Source organism: Bos indicus, chromosome 20, assembly GCF_029378745.1.
Source record: "Bos indicus isolate NIAB-ARS_2022 breed Sahiwal x Tharparkar chromosome 20, NIAB-ARS_B.indTharparkar_mat_pri_1.0, whole genome shotgun sequence".
Lineage (NCBI taxonomy): Eukaryota > Metazoa > Chordata > Mammalia > Artiodactyla > Bovidae > Bos > Bos indicus.
In genome coordinates this window covers 35,993,229-36,011,736 of record NC_091779.1, presented here as the reverse complement: position 1 = coordinate 36,011,736, position 18,508 = coordinate 35,993,229, and the positions used below count along the sequence as shown (strand labels likewise).

Below are 18,508 nucleotides of genomic sequence, written 5' to 3'. Positions count from 1 at the left end.
TTCTAATCTTTCACTTTTCCAGCCAGAAGAGATTGAGAGAAATACTTTGATCGGCTCATTCTGGTGGGGACCACACTCCGATGTCCCTTTATCTTCAAAACTGGTACTAGGCCAAGCCTCAAGACTTCCCAGCTGGTTTCTCTGGCCTTTCCAGGTCCACCCCCATTTGCCTGGACTCTATCTCCAGCTCAGAGGGACCCACTGGGTGGTGTGCTCCTGCCTTCAACCTGCCCCCTATATGGATACTCCAAGGATCCTACAATCTCTGTGTAAATATTGTGCTGACTCTGCAAATACAGCTTCAGACGGCTCCCAGCTGGAGACCTGCCCTTCCTTCAAGGACACCTCAAACAAACACACAAAGAGAGAAATGCTGTGCTCACAATACAAATGTGCCTTAAGACAAGGCCTCTGCTGCTTCCTTATGACAAGGTGACCCTGCATACAGCCCTCCTACTCCTAAGATTTACAGTCATCAGTCCTGTGGCCTTCCACTGCTTTGCAGGAAAAAAGTTCCATTTATTGGCGTAATAGTTTATTAACACACATTCTTCTGAGGAGGGTGCAGGCTGAGCAAGCTGAGTGGGGGTAACTATACTCTTTAGGGTCTGGAAAGGCCAGAGAAACCTTAAGGGAAGTCTTGCAAGCATGTGTGCTAAGTCGCTCAGTCGTGTCCGACACTTTGCAACCTATGGACTGTAGCCCGCCAGGCTCCTCTGTCTATGGGATTCTCAAGGCAAGAATACTGGAGTGGGCTTCCATGCCCTCCTCCAGGGGATCTTCCCAACCCAGGGATTGAACTGGAGTCTCTTGAGTCTCTTGCATTGGCAGGCAGGTTCTTTACCACTAGCGCCATCTGGGGAAGTCTTGACAAGTGGTGAATAGGTTCCATTGCATGTGCAGCTCTGAACAGGTGGTGCTGCTGCTCTAGGCGGTGGATTGAGGAGGATTCTGAGGCCTCCATGAACAGGAGAGCATGGACTCCATGTGATCAATTTGATGCTGAGCGTGACTTCCAGGTTTTTGAAGGTCATAGTGGATGGTGATACCATGTACTTGAACAAGGATTACTGGAGGGGCTCAGGTTAAAGAGATGATGGATTTAGTTTGGGTGTTGTGTTTGAGAGGCCCACGTAACATCTGGGTGCACTTGGCAGCTGGGTACGTAGACCTGTCCTCTGGGAGAGTGGGCTGGCCTGGGGACATGGACTTGGGGGGCACCAGTACATATGTATATGACGAGGAGAGATGAGAGCGCCTGGGAAGAGAGTATAGTGGAGCTGAGCAGAGGAGGTGGGCATAATCACCGAGCTGTTGTTTTCAGTCGCTAAATCGTGTCTGACTCTTTGCAGCTTCCTGGACTGCCGCACACCAGGCTTCCCTGTCCTTCACCATCTCCTGGAGTTTGCTCAAACTCATGTCCATTGTGTCAGTGATGCCATCCAACCATCTCATCCTCTGTCGTCCCCTTCTCCTCCTGCCCTCAATCTTTCCCAGCATCAGGGTCTTTTCCATTGAGTCAGTTCTTTGCATCAGGTGACCAAAATATTGGAGCTTCAGCTTCAGCATCAGTCCTTCCAATCACCAAGTACACAAACTTTAAGGGGTAGAGAGAAGAAGATCCTCTCTTCTTTGTTACTTACTGTCTCTGTCTCCTGCCCCACTGATGAGATCTTATATCAACAGACTCTCGATCTCAGTTTCTTCATCTGTAGAGTAGGAATAATGTCTTCTTTCTCTGTCCCATACTGTTACAAAGATCAGCTGATTTCTGGTGAAACACGGTGGGTTAAAAAAGCATATTTACTACTGGTCCCTCCAAAACCCCACCGCAATACTTGTAAATTGGGGCAAAGGCATTAACCTGCAGGAGAAAAAAGAAACAGACAGAAGATAGAAGTGATGAAATATGAGAACCAAAATGCACATGGACAGATAGCAGTGGATTTAGAAACTAAAGAATCATGGTTTTTAAGCCAGGAGTGGAGGGAAGAACAGAAGCTAACTTTTGCCCTATTTCTAGATATTTAGGCTGTTCGCGATTTTTCTACATCACAGATGACTCTCTGAAGAACATCTTCATGGGAGCAGCCTTCTCTTAGTATTCCTTCCTCATGGCCGACTGTAATCCCACATCTGAGAGTCCAAGGGAAGAAAAATACTTATGGATAGTACCGCAGTTTGCCAAATTGCCTTTCAAAATGCCTGTGCTGGTTTATCCTGCCATCAGTAATTTTTTGAGACCAGCACATTTATGTAGTCTTGTCAGCATGAGTTACTATCACTTAAACATTTTGGCTAATTTAATAGGTGAAAATGACATCTCAATTTTAAGAAGTTATATTTATTTGATAACTAGCAAATGGAATGGAATGGAATGGAATACTCATGGAATCTTTTGCCATGTGTATTTACCAGCTATACTTCCTCTCTAGTGAGTTCTCTCTTCATATTTTATTTATTAGGGACTGGATATGTTTTTTTTCTCAATATGTATGAGTTTTATAATAAAGATATCCCTTGGCCTGTCATTTTGCTGCAATTGTTCACCCTTTGATCTGTTGTTTTGATTTTTTATTTTGTGAAATTTGAAAAGCATAATGAAGCTTTCTGAAGTGGAATCCATCACTTTTCTTTTGATTTCTTTACTTCTTTTAAACTTAGGAAGGTTTGTCTTTAAAAAAATCCGATTTTCAATTCTTTTCCCTAATGTGATTTCCCGTCTTTAACCACTAGACTCATCTAGGATAGCTTTGGTATTTGCCCCAAATGTCTGACCTGGCCACCTCTTACTCACCAGCTGCTGATGACCACACCTCCTACATCAGTAGCAGTCAAAGCTGCCTTTGTGCTCCTAAACAGTGGATGGCCCACACCTCTCCCCTATGCTGCCCAAGGCAGAACCCCTGGAGCTTTCGTCCTTCTCAGTCACTACCCGCATCCACTCAGTTATGGCCTCTAGGGTTATACTGGGTGTCCATGGTGGCTCACTGGTAAAGAATCTGCCTGCAATTCAGGAGATGTGGAGATGCGGGTTCAATTCCTGGGTCAGGAAGATCCCCTGGAGAAGGAAATGGCAACCCACTCCAGTATTCTGGGAAATCCCATGGACAGAGGAGCCTGGCGGGCTACAGTCCATGAGGTTGCAAAGAGTCAGACATGACTTAGCGACTGAGCACCAGCAGATATATTTAATATTATGTGGTTCTTCCCCTGACTCTTTGAAAAAAGTGTATACTGCTCACTCTGCTTGGGATGCCTCTCCATCCTCACTTTGTCTAATTTTTACTAGTCTGCCAGGTGGAGTCAGAGGTCTCCTTACTATGTGCCACCAAAGTGCTCCATCCTTCCCTTTATGCTCCTCACATCAGGCTGTGATGTCCTGCTAACTTGTTTACGGTCTTCTGTCTCTCTGTACCATTAATGTAGCCTCACTGACTAAGCCAGTGCCTGATATGTATGGGAACTCAATACATACTCGTTAGGTATGTGGAAGATTAAATAAATGGAAGACTATACCAATAAAATAGAAATCATACCTGTCTGTGTCCCAGAAGGGCTTGATTTGAGCACTTTCCTAGAGAATATGAAGGTAAAAGAGATACTATATTGGAATTCAGGCTTCTTAAGTTACCAGTATGTCATAGAGCCTATGGACTGGCTTGTTCAACAGTAACAATTTTACCCTCCTTCTAGGCATCATTATTGTAATGCAAAGCTGGAGGAATAAAAATATTTCCCAGAGTGCCTTGCAGGCAGTATTCTGCATGTAAATTATATCCAGTATGGTTAGATGCACTCTTGAGACTTAACGGGAGGCAGGAGTGGGAGGAAGGCCACTTCCTGGCTGCTGTTTCTCCTGCCAAGAAAGGCCAACAAAACACAAGAATCTTTCCAAGCTTCACCACCACTTCCCTGTGTTTCTGCAGGCAGTTGTGGCAACAAGAATGGCAGGGTCAAGTGTGAAGGCAGAAGCTTCTTGGTCCTGAATCACCACTATAGTGAATTAGCTAGCTGTCATCTCTCTAGCTAGTATCTTTCTCTCTTTCTCCTTTATTTATTCACATATTTGTAAAACAGAGCTAATAGAGACTCTTGAATTCCACTCCTCTAGTCTTTCTACCAATTTTGTAACCACCTTTCTGCTTAAAACACCTAGAGAGTTTTCTGTCCTGAACCATGGCAGATACACAAAGGATACAAGGACTGCTTCCCACTCCTTGATCGACTGTAGCCCAACTTGATCGATTGTAATTTTTCTCCATTAAAGACAGCAGTGCTATTCCTAGGATCTAAGTGAAGAAGAACTAAAGAGCCTCTTGATGAAAGTGAAAGAAAAGAGTGAAAGAGTTGACTTAAAACTCCACATTCAGAAAACTAAGATCATGGCATCTGGTCCCATCACTTCATGGCAGATAGATGGGAAATCTATGGAAACAGTGAGAGACTTTATTTTTGGGGGCTCCAAAGTCACTGCAGATAGTGACTGGAGCCATGAAATTAAAAGATGCTTGTTCCTTGGAAGAAAAGTTATGACCAACCTACACAGCATACTAAAAAGCAGAGACATTACTTTGCCAATAAAGGTCCGTCTAGTCAAAGCAATGGTTTTTCCAGTGGTCATGTATGGATGTGAGAGGTGGACTGTAAAGAAAGCTGAGCACCAAAGAATTGATGCTTTTGAACTGTGGTGTTGGAGAAGACTCTTGAGAGTCCCTTGAACTGCAAGGAGATCAAACCAGTCAATCCTAAAAGAAAGCAGTCCTGAATATTCATTGGAAGGACTGATGCTGAAGCTGAAATTCCAGTACTTTGGCCACCTGATGCGAAGAACTGACTCCTTGGAAAAGACCCTGATGCTGGGAAAGATTGAAGACGGAGGAGACGGGGACGACAGAGGATGAGATGGTTGGGTGACGTCATAGACTTGATGAACAGGAGTTTGAGCAAGCTCCAGAAGTTGGTGATGGACAAGGAAGCCTGGTGTGCTGCAGTCCATGGGGTCACAAAGAGTCTGACACGACTGAGTGACTGAACTGAACTGAGGATGAGATTGTGCTTATTGGTTATTCTGTGGTCTATGAGGGTTCTGTAAATCATTTCTGCCATCTTTTCCTCCCATTCTTGGCTTCTTTTGAGATTTCATTGGCATAGACCTCAGCAATAAAACTGGCCAGTGATAGATAATAGTACAGCCTGGCCTAAATATTAAACTACATAGGAAAAAATATAGGTAAATGATTCAGATATTTAACATATTAAGAGCTCTTTTCAATCACTGAATAATAAGAAAACTAACCTGATTGATGGAGAAGGCACTGGCACCCCACTCCAGTACCCTTGCCTGGAAAATCCCATGGATGGAGGAGCCTGGTAGGCTATAGTCCATGGGGTCCCTAAGAGTCGGACACGACTGAGCGACTTCCCTTTCACTTTTCACTTTCATGCCTTGGAGAAGGAAATGGCAACCCACTCCAGTGTTCTTGCCTGGAGAATCCCAGGGACGGGGGAGCCTGGTGGGCTGCTGTCTATGGGGTCACACAGAGTTGGACACGACTGAAGTGACTTAGCAGCAGCAGCAGCAACCTGATTGAAAACTGTATGAGACACATTAAGGGAGGAGGAAAAATAGCCAAAGAGGGTATTAAAATATTCTTCTTTTTTTTCTTATCAATGTAACAAAGATTTTAAAGTAACAATCAGATCTGGTGAAGATGTGTGTCTTATACTGGGCATTCTCATACACCTCCATAAGTTTCTAAAATTCCTTAATTTTCTAGATGTAAGTTTGGCTACATTAGAATCTGCCTGCAATACAGGTAGACCCAGGTTTGATCCCTGGGTTGGGAAGATTCCCTGGAGCAGGGAATAGCTACTTACTCCAGTCTTCTTGCCTGGGGAATTCCATGGACAGAGGAGCCCGGTGAGCTGTAGTCCACGGGGTCACAAAGACGCAAACATGACTGAGCAACTAACATAAACGTCTTTAAAATATGCATTCTGTTGGATCAGCAGTTTTTAGCTGGAGTCATTTTTGCCCACCACGGGACATTTGGCAATGTCTGGAGATATTTTTGGTTTTCACAACTGTGATGGGTGGGTGCTACTAGCATCTAGTGGATAGAGACCAGGGATGCATCTCAACATTCTAAAAGGAGAGTCTGCACAAAGAAGACACCGCCTGAAATGGCAGTAGAGTGGAGGTTGAAAAATGATGTCTTAGACACTAAAGTTCTACTCGATTTACCCAAATGAAAACATTGAATGTACTTCAAGATTCATTTATTTAATCCTTTTTGGAGAGCAAGTCAGTAGCTATTAAGATGCATTTACTCATAATTTTTAATAGCTATCCATCTTGGAAATGCTTGGACACGTGCATGAAAAGGCATGCACACACACAGTGGTGTTCTTCTTTGCATTATTTTCAGCAGTGAAATTTGGGAAATGACCAAATGTCAATCAGTGGAGTAAAGTTAATATATGTGCATGCTCTGAGTACCAGAGGATTTGGCTATCTCACCACCCCTACTCTTTTCCTAAGGTCCTGTCCTCCTTTAGAGAGACTCCTATGCAGTAGATAGGCTTGGTGGAAGAACGATTTCCAAGACTCCTTTCATCCTGTCCTTTTCCAGTTGGGAAACCAGAAAAAAACCGATATTTCTTTTCTGATCCTTTGGCCAATCAGATGGGACTTTAAATCTTTAACCAAGCCAGAGCCAGAGAAGGGTTGAAGGCCAAATCCCTGAGTAGCAGCAGTGGTGGCAGTGGGAGGTGTCCATGGCAGTTCTTGCTGATTGCTGGCCCTGGACCTCTGTAACCTGGTCCCCCAGAAAGGCCTGCGCTTCTGTTATTGAAAACAATGGTGATGGAAGGCCCGGCAGTAACCCACTAAATAGACACATTAGATATCTGTGTGTGGAGAGTAAATCCCATGGACGGAGGAGCCTGGTAGGCTGCAGTCCATGGGGTCGCTAAGAGTCAGACGACTGAGCGACTCCACTTTCACTTTTCGCTTTCATGCATTGGAGAAGGAGATGGCAACCCACTCCAGTGTTCTTGCCTGGAGAATCCCAGGGACAGGGGAGCCTGGTGGGCTGCTGTCTATGGGGTCGCACAGAGTCGGACACAACTGAAGCGACTTAGCAGCAGCAGCAGCAACAGAGACTATCCCAACTGATATGTTAGAGAATTATAGATAGTCACTAAAAAGGAAGATCATCAGGACATATTAGTAAGTGTAAAATCAAACTGAAGAATATTCATTCACTCAAGGAGTGTTTGTCGAGCCCTTCCATTAATTAGTCTCTGTGCTCTGAACAGGACATACCTAGTTTCTGCCCTCATGGAGCATTATTTAAAAATAGCAAAATATCAGAAAGAAATTAAGCACAGCAATAGTAAAATGAGATAAATTGTAAATTATGGCACATGTATTAAGTGGAAGAGCTAATGTCCACTTGATACAGAAATAAAAAAATTTTTTTAGTAAATGTATACTATCAGTTTTTATAGTATATGTGTATTATATATACTAATTGAAATAACAGGAATATATTGAGTATATGTGCATATTATATACAATGAGCACAATAAAACATTAACATTATATATACATTATATAAGTAAAATATGTAAATATGTCTGTATGTATATATATCTATATATCTTAAAAAAATTCCATGTAATCAAGAGAAGGTATAAATACTGTATTACAGTGATGGCAGGATTCAATTCTGAATGATGGAAGTTTTTTGTTTGTGTTTTCTAAATTTTGAAATCTGCATATGTTGTTCTTATAAACGTAAATTTTATTATTTATAACCATAAAATTATTTAAGATAAGAATACAGTAAAATGTTTGAAATTTCCTAAACCCATTTTATGACTACACTAAGCCACATTTATTAAATATTCAACATTAAGAATATATGAGCTATATAAACAAATGTATCTATATAACATATCAGTAAAACATATATGTTACTGAGTTTAAAAAAAACACCATTACTATCTTGCTTTAAAATATTCCACACTCCTTGGCCTACATGTGCTGTGCTTAGTCATTCAGTTGTGTCCGACTCTTCGAGACCCCATGGACTGTAGCCCACCAGGCTCCTCTGTCCATGGGGGTTCTCCAGGCAAGGATACTGGAGTGGGTAACCTATTCCTCCTCCAGGGGATCCCAACCCAGGGGATCCCAACCCAGGAATCCAGCCAGGAGCTACCTGCACTGCAGGCGGATTCTCTACTGGCTGAGCTATCAGGGAAACCCTCCTTGGCCTATGCTATCCTGAATTTTCCTTTGCTGGTCCTTGAGATATTAGCAATTATGAAGGGACTGTGGGCAGTAGCTGAGTTGATTTCCCTCCCATTGCCCCATGGGGAGGGGCCCGCAGAGGTCTGGTGCAGTCAGCTGACACAGGAGTGGCCTACTAGACAGCTTTCTGCATTTCTGGCCTCTGGAATCATCTTTCAGTATGCTCTCCATCTGTAAGCACACACTCTTACATCTTGTGTTAAGTGTACTCATGGTGGGATGCATGAAACTTCTAACACCATCTCTTTTGTTTTGGAGCAGGCAAGGTTGGACCACCTCTTGATATCATACTGGATGCTCTGAACTGTTCAGCTTTCAGCATACAATGGAAGATGCCTAGGCACCCTCCGAGCCCCATCATGGGGTACACTGTGAGTACCTGGGCACAGGGATTTCTCTAGTGGGTGTGTTGGGGGAACTGCACCTCCTTCCCATCATTGCTCCTTCCCGATCTGGCCTCCTGATATCAGCCCTCTCATGTTAGGGGAGCCTCACTCTCCCTCCATGAAACCAGAGGAGATGTTTCCCTTTAAAGGGCCTTTGTAAGTGTCCTGAAAGTCAGTTGGATCTATTGGGTCCTGACTCTGTTCAGTTCAGTTCAGTCAGTTCAGTTGCTCAGTCATATTTGACTCTTTGCAACCCCATGGACTGCAGCACGCCAGGCCTTCCTGTCTATCAACAACTCCCAGAGTTTACCCAAACTCAAGTCCGTTGAGTTGGTGATGCCATCCAACCATCTCATCCTCTGTCGTCCCCTTTTCCTCCTGCCTTCAATCTTTCCCAGCATCAGGGTCTTTTCTAATGAGTCGGTTCTTCGCATCAGGTGGCAAAAGTATTGGAGTTTCAGCTTCAGCATCAGTCCTTCCAAGGAATAAGGGATAGAGGAGCCATCATAGTCAACATGAGAGTCTGAAATGCAGTACTTGGATGCAATCTCAAAAACGACAGAATGACTCTGTTCAGGGATGGGAAAATATAAACTCAATGGAAGACATGCTTCTTGCTCTCCAATTGCCCACAGTCAAATTTGGAGACCAGAGCAGAAACATGGGAAATGATGGGAAGTCACTGTCGTCAGTAAGGACAGAATAATGTAAAACCTGAATGAAAGTGATGGGGTGGACAGGTAAAGTGGAGAAGGGGACAGAGAATGCATTTCTACCTCTGAGAGGTGAAAGACTGGTCTTTTAAAAAATATTTTCTTTGAAAAGTGTTTTTAAAAATGAGTGAACGTTTTGAAGTTAGGAGGTTTCAGATAAATTCTTGGAATTCTGAAATCTCTGTGAATATATCCTCACCCCAGGCCCACAAGCCTGCTGGAGCTGAGCTGTCCACTGGGCTGTAAACTCCCCACGAGAACCCAGACCCACCATTCCCTCCTGTCTCCCGTTCACTAAGGGAGAGAAGACATTTACCAAGCCCTTATCCTGTTGTCATTTTAAAGCAGAGAAATGTATTTCTGGATACAGGTAGACGCAAAAGTGGGAAAATGAAAGACTTCCTGAGAGAATGGTGGTTTCAGAAAAAAACACTGGGAGGTGGGTTGGCCCTCTCTACCCCACTTTACAATGTATCTCTTCCCAGCTTCTACAGGCTTAGGAGTTTGCGACCCCAGCCGGGTATGTCTGATGTTTGCTGACAAAGGGCTAGTGTGTGAGAGGTGAGGCAGCTCATGTCAAGACCCACTGTGGTTGTGAGTGCAGCTCCAGCCTTGGTTCCTCGGTCTGGTGGAGAAGTGTCGGCTCCGCTCTTACGTCGGATGTCTGCCTCTTTTCCAGGTCTTTTACTCTGAGGTCGGCATAGACAAGTCCCTGCAGGAGCGGTCCTATGGTGTGCCGCCCGGCCTGGATACCCCGACCTCTGTGAGTAGCTCCATCCTGGCAGCCCCCCAAAAGCACACCGTGTGAGTGACATTTCACTGATGTTCAGAAGGATTTCTAATTTGGTGTGTGTGTGTGCCTCTGTATGTATAATAATAACAACTGTTTGTATAATCCTTTGGAATTTAGAATGTCTTTCTTGGCCATAACCCCATCACATACATCTCTATCCTCAGAAAGGCAGCCATGTGAGGAATGTTTCCATGGACTCAGTCCACCCCATTTATCCTGCGAGAAAACAGCTACCTTACAGCTGTTTTTTCCCCTTGCTTCTTTTCTCTATAAAATTCAATTCTGTTTTTTTTTTTAAATCTCAATAAAGCTTTATAAATAAATATGACACATTTGTATCTTCTCAACTGCCTGGAGACATAATGCAGAAGAAAATGATGTAATTGGAAATGTATATTCAAATGGTGCGAGTTGTTTGTTTTTCTTCTCCAACCGGCATCCTGTCCTTCCACTAACCAACTGCTGGCTCTTCATCTATTTTCCTTCTGTTTCCTGTCAAGGTCTCTCGGGGTGAATTTCTCTGCCTTAGGCATGTTCTGTTTTCTTTTCTTTCACTTGCTGTCTCCTTCTCCATTCTCCTACAATTAATCTACAGACTAGAGCCCTTTTAATTGCTCTGCAAGGAGTTAGCATCAGTGCCCAGAATACTGCAGCTTTAACAGCACTGGTGATGGAGGTGGTGTCTGTAACTCCTGTCTAGTAAATGCCTGCCGGGCGCTGCACCTAGAAACCTACTTGTCATCCGTGATGAGTAACCATCACTTACTGAGAATCTGTCACCGGCCAGCCACGCTCCCTCATGCTTTACATTTCTTTTGCCATTTAATCCTTACAACTATCCTATGACCTGACAAGGATGCTGAGACTCAGAGAGGTGAAGTGACATTCTTCAGATCATACATTAGCAAGTAACAGTTGACTGTAAACCCAGGGCAGACTGCATTCTGAGCCCTGCCCTGGCTATTTTTACCAGAGCACTCATGACTCAAAAAGAAGAGATGCATGTCTTCAGCTTGCTTGTATTTTGCATGCTGCTTTTATTCTCAGACTTTTGCTTAAGTACCCCTCAGTTGCCTCAGAAGCCCTCAGCCCCAGCTTCTGTGGTTTATTCTGTCCTAAGAGGGGCAGTTGGGTTGTTGTTGCTGTTCAGTTGCTCAGTCATGTCCGACTCTGCAACCCCATGGACGGCAGCACGCCAGGCTTCCCTGTCCTTTACTGTCTCCCAGAGTTTGTGCAAAGTCATGTCCATTGAGTCGATGATGCTATCTAACCATCTCATCTTCTGCCCCCACCTTCTCCTTTGGCTTTCAGTCTTTGCCAGCATCAGGGTCTTTTTCAGTGAGTTGGCTCTTTCTATCAGGTGGCCAAAGTATTGGAATTTCAGCTTCAGCATCAGTCCTTCCAATGAATATTCAGAGTTGGTTTCCTTTAGGATTGACAGATTTGGTCTCCTTGCAGTCCAAGAGACTCTCAGGAGTCTTCTCCAACACCACAATTCGAAAGCATAAATTTTTTGGCACTCGGCCTTCTTTATTAGTTCTCACATTCGTACATGACTACTGGACAAAACCATAGCTTTGACTGTACAAAACTCTCTGAAAAGTGATGTCTCTGTTTTTTCAATAAACTTTCTAGGTTTGTCATAGCTTTCCTTCCAGGGAGCAAGCATCTTTTAATTTTGTGGCTGCAGTCACCATCCAGTGATTTTTGGAGCCCAAGAAAATAAAATCTGCTACTGTTTCCATTTTTTCTCCATCTATTTGCCATGAAGTGGTGGCACCAGATGTCACGATCTTAATTTTTTTCATATTGAATTTCAAGCCAGCTCTCCTCTTTCACTTTCATCAAGAGACTCTTTAGTTCCTCTTTGCTTTCTGTCATTAGAGTGGTATCATCTGCGTATCTGAGATTGTTAATACTTCTCCTGGGAATCTTGATTCCAGCTTGTGATTCATCTAGCCTGGCATTTTACGTGATTTACTCTGCATATAAGTTAAATAAACAGGATGACAATATACAGCCTTGACATACTCCTTTCCCAGTTTTGAACCAGTCAAGTGTTCCATGTCTATTGCTTCTTGACCTGCATACAGGTTTCTCAGGAGGCAGGTAAGGTTGGACTGTTACTCCCATCTCTTTAAGAACTTTTCAAAATTTGTTGTGATCCACACATTCAAAGGCTTTATTCTTTCCATTAACTATACCTAGGTGTTAGAATATGCTACCAAATTGTAGTATTTGATTACCTTGCTGATTTCAACAAATGTTCACAGTTGCCACTCTGCCCAGGACAGTATCACATATGGTTGCTGTTCTTGGGCAGCTTTTGGGGAAATCACATTTACACTGGGTCTCCCAGGCAGTGCTAGTGGTAAAGAAACCACCTGCCAATGCAGGAGACATAAGAGACATGGATTCGATCCCTGTGTAGGGAAGATCCCCTGGAGAATGAAATGCCAATACTGCTCCAGTATTCTTGCCTGGAGAATCCCATGGACAGAGGAGCCTGCCGGGCCACAGTCCATTGGGTGACAAAGAGTGGGAAAACTGAAGTAACTTAGTACATGTTCACACACCTTTACACTAGATAAAACAATTAGAGCAATGTGAGACCAGATTTCATTCACATGCCACTTACCAGACAGACTGAGGTTTTGAAGATAGAGAGATTAGTATAGGAACAAGTGTTCAAGAGGTAAAATCTGGGGCTGAGATTTGAAGCAGGGGCAGTTTCTGGAAAAGGCAAAGAAGACAGGGGACTTCAAATCATTTGAACCAAGGGACTGAACACTCAAGTGTGCATACTCGTTCTTGTGCTTGTGTGTTTGGGTGGAGGAGCGGGGATTGCAGAATACACAGAGTGGAGAGAGGAAATGATGATTAGCGATAAAGGCAATGAGTCAGGAAGCAGGAGGGAAGAGGTCTGGTATAGCAGAGTGGGCTGACATGCATTCAGATTCCTGTATGATAACAAACCTCCTGGGTGCCCTTACTGGGTCTCAGCTTCCTCATCAACAGAACAGGGATTTGAATAGGGTCTGTATCATGGGTAGTGTGTCTGTGGTTCCCAGCCTGTGTACTATGGTACTCCAGGGCTCTGCAGCAAACTCACAGGGGCCTTGTGGAATATTTGAATGTTGCACGGGAAATAGCAACATCTGTGTAAACTTCCACTACCAAATCTTTGGGGTATAACTATTGAATAAACGGAACTGTTAGGGAGTTTTTTCTGGATTGGTGGTGCTGCTAATCCAGTATTATTTTATCCTGAGAACAGAAAAAGTTTGGGACCCTCTGTACTTGCATCATCCTACAGCGTAAGGATGCTGTGGACATTAAACAAGGTCATGGTCATAGAACCCTCAGCACCACACCTGGTGCAGAATAAGAACTGAGTGAGGGTTCGAGAGAATTCACATTGCCAAGGTGTGCATTTGCTGCCCTTGACTGTACATGGCAGAAGGGCAGCTACTCTACGGGTTCATTTTAGTTCCTGCAAGCTTTACTTTCCTCTCCTTTTCATGTTGTTGTTTTTTTTTTCTCCTCTCCAGGGACGATTGGATCATCAGATGATTTTTGTAAGTATGCTTCAAAAAGTTAAACCCTTGCCCCAACCCAGGAGTCAGGGGGTCTCTTTTCATCAAAATGTCGATTTTTCCTGCATCTTCCTCATCGATTAAGGCCCACAGAGAGTGCTTGGTTCTAGTGGAAGCAGCAAAGGCTGGGTATACGGGTGAATTTTTAATCATTTAGAAAGAAATGGCTTATATTTCACCTGGAAGAGTAAAGTTAAAAGCAATATTTTTAAAGTTTGAAGTAATTTAAGTTCTGCTCCCAAAGTGAAAAAGATTGAAAAGGAGAGAAAATATTTCAGTCAGCAAGCCCTCCTGCAGGAAGTGCTCCCTGACCTCCCCTTCTTCTTTCCTCACTTAACAATTCTAGATCTTGTTAATGAGACCTGACTGGGTACCCAAACCTGGCTGATTGACTTTCTGGACTGATTACCAAACAGAGGATTGGGTTGACAAATGGTTAGTCTGATTCAAATGAAGAATTGACCAAAATAACCTGGTGGTTGCTGCTGCTGCTGCTAAGTCGCTTCCGACTCTGTGCGACCCCATAGATGACAGCCCACCAGGCTCCCCTGTGCTTGAGATTCTCCAGGCAAGAACACTGGAGTGGGTTGCCATTTCCTTCTCCAATGCATGAAAGTGAAAAGTGAAATTGAAGTCGCTCAGTTGTGTCCGACTCTTATCGACCCCCTGGACTGTAGCCCACCAGGCTCCTCCGTCCCTGGGATTCTCCAGGCAAGAGTTCTGGAGTGGGTTGCCATTGCCTTCTCCATAACCTGGGAGAGTAGATGGAATTCCGATATTTTCTTTGGTACTCTGCCTATGTAAAAGCCTCTGATTTGGTTAGCATTTGGTATCCACACTTTTTAATCCCATGGACAGAATAACCTGGTGGTCTACAGTCCTGAGGGTTGCAAAGAGGTGGACACGACTGAAGCAACTTAGCACCCATGCACACACATCAGTTAAAAATTATTTGAATATATACCAGAGTACCAATATATGTATGTATTTGTAAATTATATATCTGCTACTCTACTAATATATTGTGTACATTCTAAAATCCTACCAAATTTTAAATGAGGAGATAAAATAGAAATAGAAAGTTCTTACATTTTCTTTGGGTATGTCAGTAAATTTTTGTCTTGCTAACTAAGGGGGAATAAACAATCACCCTGCCGTGGATTTCACTGGTCTGGCTGACCCAGAATAGTGATGCTATTTGGGTCTTACCCAAGGTTGAGGGATAAAGCAGACAGGAATCATGGGACTTGCATCTAGTCCCAGCTCAGTCACTAGAACGGGGGTAACCGTGGGAAAGTCTCTGAGCCTCTGTAAACATCTCTTGACTGTAAAACAAAGGGGCTGGTTAGTAATGGTTTCCACCTGGGGGTTTCTTTGTTCCCTGTGGCATATGGAAACATCTGGGCATTCTAGTGATCAAGCCTCAGGGATACTGACTGTCCTGCAATAAGGGTAGATCCATACAAGGGAGGTTTGTTCAGCCCCAAAGCCAATGCTGCCCTTCTTGCAAAACCCTGAATGATACTCTTTCTGTGACCACTCAGGAAATGGAAATCCTTCCAACTCTTCCCCCCCACTCTGGCCTGCCCTGCCTTCCTTGCGACCTTTGAAAGAAGGCTGTTTGGGAGATAACCCTTTTCTATTTCCCTATAGGAAATGCCCTCCTGTAGGGACCACCTGACCAGACTAGTGAACAAGACAATATCCAACTTCATTTCTGGGAACAAATGACTTGGTTTTCCAGTAGTAGGAAAAAAATACAGCATGAATGGGGTTAAAGGTGAGATCTGATTCAGGGTCAGAGATTTAAGTTCAGAACCATTTAATATAGTTTCATCATTGCAGAGGGAACAGGGATTCAGTTAAGAAGAGTCCTGTCTTTTCAGGGGCTCCTCTTACATAGCTATCCAGGTTGTTTTTGTACATTGGGTCTAGTATGAAGTAGAATGAAAGTTTAGCGGTCCCCAAACCCAAGGGTTGGAGAAGGAAATGGCAACCCACTCCAGTATTCTTGCCTGGAGAATCCCATGGATGGAGGAGCCTGGGGGGCTACAGTCCACGGGGTCGCAAAGAGTCGGACATGACTGAGCGACTTCACTCACTCAAACCCAAGGGTAAAGGGTGGCACAAGGGTAAAGAATCCTCCTGCCAATGCAGGAGACGCAAGTTCAATCCCTGGGTCAGGAAGATCCTCTAGAGGAGGGCATGGCAACCCACTCCAGTATTCTTGCCTGGAAAATTCCATGGACAGACAAGCCTGGCGGGCTATGATTCATAGGGTTGCAGAGTAGACATGACTGAGCGCACAGGAGCATGAGACAAACACAAAATCCAGTTATTCTGCAGCAGTGCACCCATCTTTGCTCTCTCTCTAAGGAAAGGACGGGAGGGCCAGAGGAGGCTGGAATTCATTCAGGCTTCTACTCCAAGAAAGCAATTTCTTTTTCTTTGTTTTTCACCATTGTGTGCAGAAAGAGGTCCAAGAGAGAGAAGTATTTTGACTCATTTTCAAACTTCCATAAGACAACAAAACACTTTGTTTTTCTACTTTGAAAAGGGTATATTTAGCATCTTATCTAGTTTGATGCAAGGCTGAAGTAGTTGCCATGAGACATTTAAGGACAGCAGTAGAAAGATTTGTGGAATTTTATGCAGCATTTTACTAAAGAATTCAAGGGTTATCACAAGTCATACTCTTCTGAGGGATTCCATTTGGAAGGAGAGATGGAAGAGGAAGAAGAGATGGTTAAAGCACTGTCTCCAGCTTCTCTTTTAATAACCCCAGCTACTCAGTCCCCTTGACCTCACTCCCTTATGCTCACCTACCAGCCTGTCAGCTCAGGAAAAGACCAGAAAAGACTGGAAATAGTTTCTGGGAGGGTAACACTTCGCCTTTCAGAATATACCTGGGCTAAAGGTCATACTAGTAATTCCATGTCTAACAAAAAATTTAGTTGTTTTTTCATCCACGTTAAGAACTTCTATTACTGTAATTTCCCTTGATTTTTAATGATCACTTTTACATTTCTGATAGCATAAATTTCTTTGTTTACAGATAAAATAATCTGATCTTCAGTGTTTATATTATAAATTTTTGTTCATTAAATATTATTTAATATTTTTCACTCATATATTATCCAATTAGAACTTTGTCCTTGGAGTCAAACAAAGCAGGGTTCAAATCCCCACTATGCCATTTAATAAATATACAACCTAGAGCAAATCATTCACTTTTTCAGAATTCAGTTTTCTCCTCTGGAAATGAAAATAAGAGTGATAACTACCTCACAGGGCTGACGGAAGAATTAAATCAGGCTCTGTATGTTTCTGGAGCAGAGAAAACACTCAATAAATGGTAATTAATGGTAGCTGTGTTTGGTATTGACGCATAGCTAATATCTGCAGTAGTCTATAAAACTGCATCACCACCCCCATACTTCATACAGTGTAATAACTTCACGGGAGGAAAGAATCCTAAAGCAAAAGCCTGTGAGAGCGTTGGATTGGTTTGAAAGTGTATTTCTGCTTCTCTGGGGAAAAACTGGGAGTGGCGGTTGGGAGAGGAGGGAGACAGCAGTCTTGTTACACCTGCTGCCTCCAGCCTCTTCACCACCCAACTTGATGTGCACCAGGAGACAGATGGTAGGACTGGGATGCACAGATGCAGAGAATTAGAGCAAGGGCGAGGGTGGGGCCATGGGGCTGGGAAAACAGCACCATATGTTCAGCAAAGACCCTTCATGCAGTTACATGGAGGATGGAGTCGTTGGGGAGAGAAGGGACGGAAGATGGGAGACACACACCCACCCCTGGAGGCTGTAGAAATGGCCCAAGTAAGGATTCAAGGGAAATGAAAGGAGGAAGCAGGTCCAAAAGGCAGGTGGATGTGGCTGGGGACAGATTGATAAAAGGAAGTCAGCCTTGTCTCTGTATTACTAACTCCAGGTCTAGGGCAGAGATATAGAAGCTGATAATCCAGTTGGAGGGGTTATGAGGAGAAGCTGGTTCTTGATGAGGTAATCTGTTTATGTCAGACATCTTGGTTTCATATCTTTCATTCATTCACTAGTTCATTTATTCATTCATCATAAAAGCATTGCTTGAAAATTTGCTCCATGTCTGGTAATGCTATTCTAAGCTTTGGCACGCCAGAGGAATACGAACTTGTCTTGTGCCCTCAAGTGGGTGGGGAGAAGGTGACCAATAAGCAATTACAGTCTAAGGTGAGTGTTGCTACATTGAGGTACACCAAGGGCACCAGGGAAGCACAGAGGAGGGACACCCACCCAGACTGGGGTCGGGGGGCCAGAGAAATGAGGTAATGTCTCAGTTGAACTGAGTCATGAAGGATGAGCCAGGCAGACATGGAGAGAAGGGCATTTCTCATAGAGGGGGCCGCAGGTTCAAAGGCCCCGAGGCAAGGAATTGAATGGCATAAATTTGAGCCCTGCCAAGTTCTTCAGTGTGACTGGAATGCAGAATGTAAGGAAGGAAGGTGGCACGAGATGATGCTGGAAGAATAACCAGGGGGATGCAAAGATGGTATCGTATTTGGGGTTTAAGAAAATTGCTCTAGCAGTGTGGAGTCCAGATTGGATGTGCAGAAAGTATTGGAAGCTGGGAGAGTCAGAGGCATTGCCGTCATTATGGGGACTTGGACTTAAATGGCTGTGAAGATGAAACTACATGGACAGATTCAT

General features: G+C 43.8%; 1 protein-coding gene across 1 annotated transcript in view; it reads left to right on the top strand.

Annotated features, from left to right (window-relative positions):
• Positions 1–18,508, top strand: part of EGFLAM (EGF like, fibronectin type III and laminin G domains) — a 193,999-nt gene that overhangs the window by 59,670 nt on the left and 115,821 nt on the right. The window contains exons 2-4 of the mRNA XM_019982928.2: positions 8,582–8,691; positions 10,099–10,182; positions 13,764–13,790. Of these exons, the coding sequence (XP_019838487.2) occupies positions 8,582–8,691; positions 10,099–10,182; positions 13,764–13,790 (221 nt within the window). The remainder of the gene's footprint in view (positions 1–8,581; positions 8,692–10,098; positions 10,183–13,763; positions 13,791–18,508) is intronic.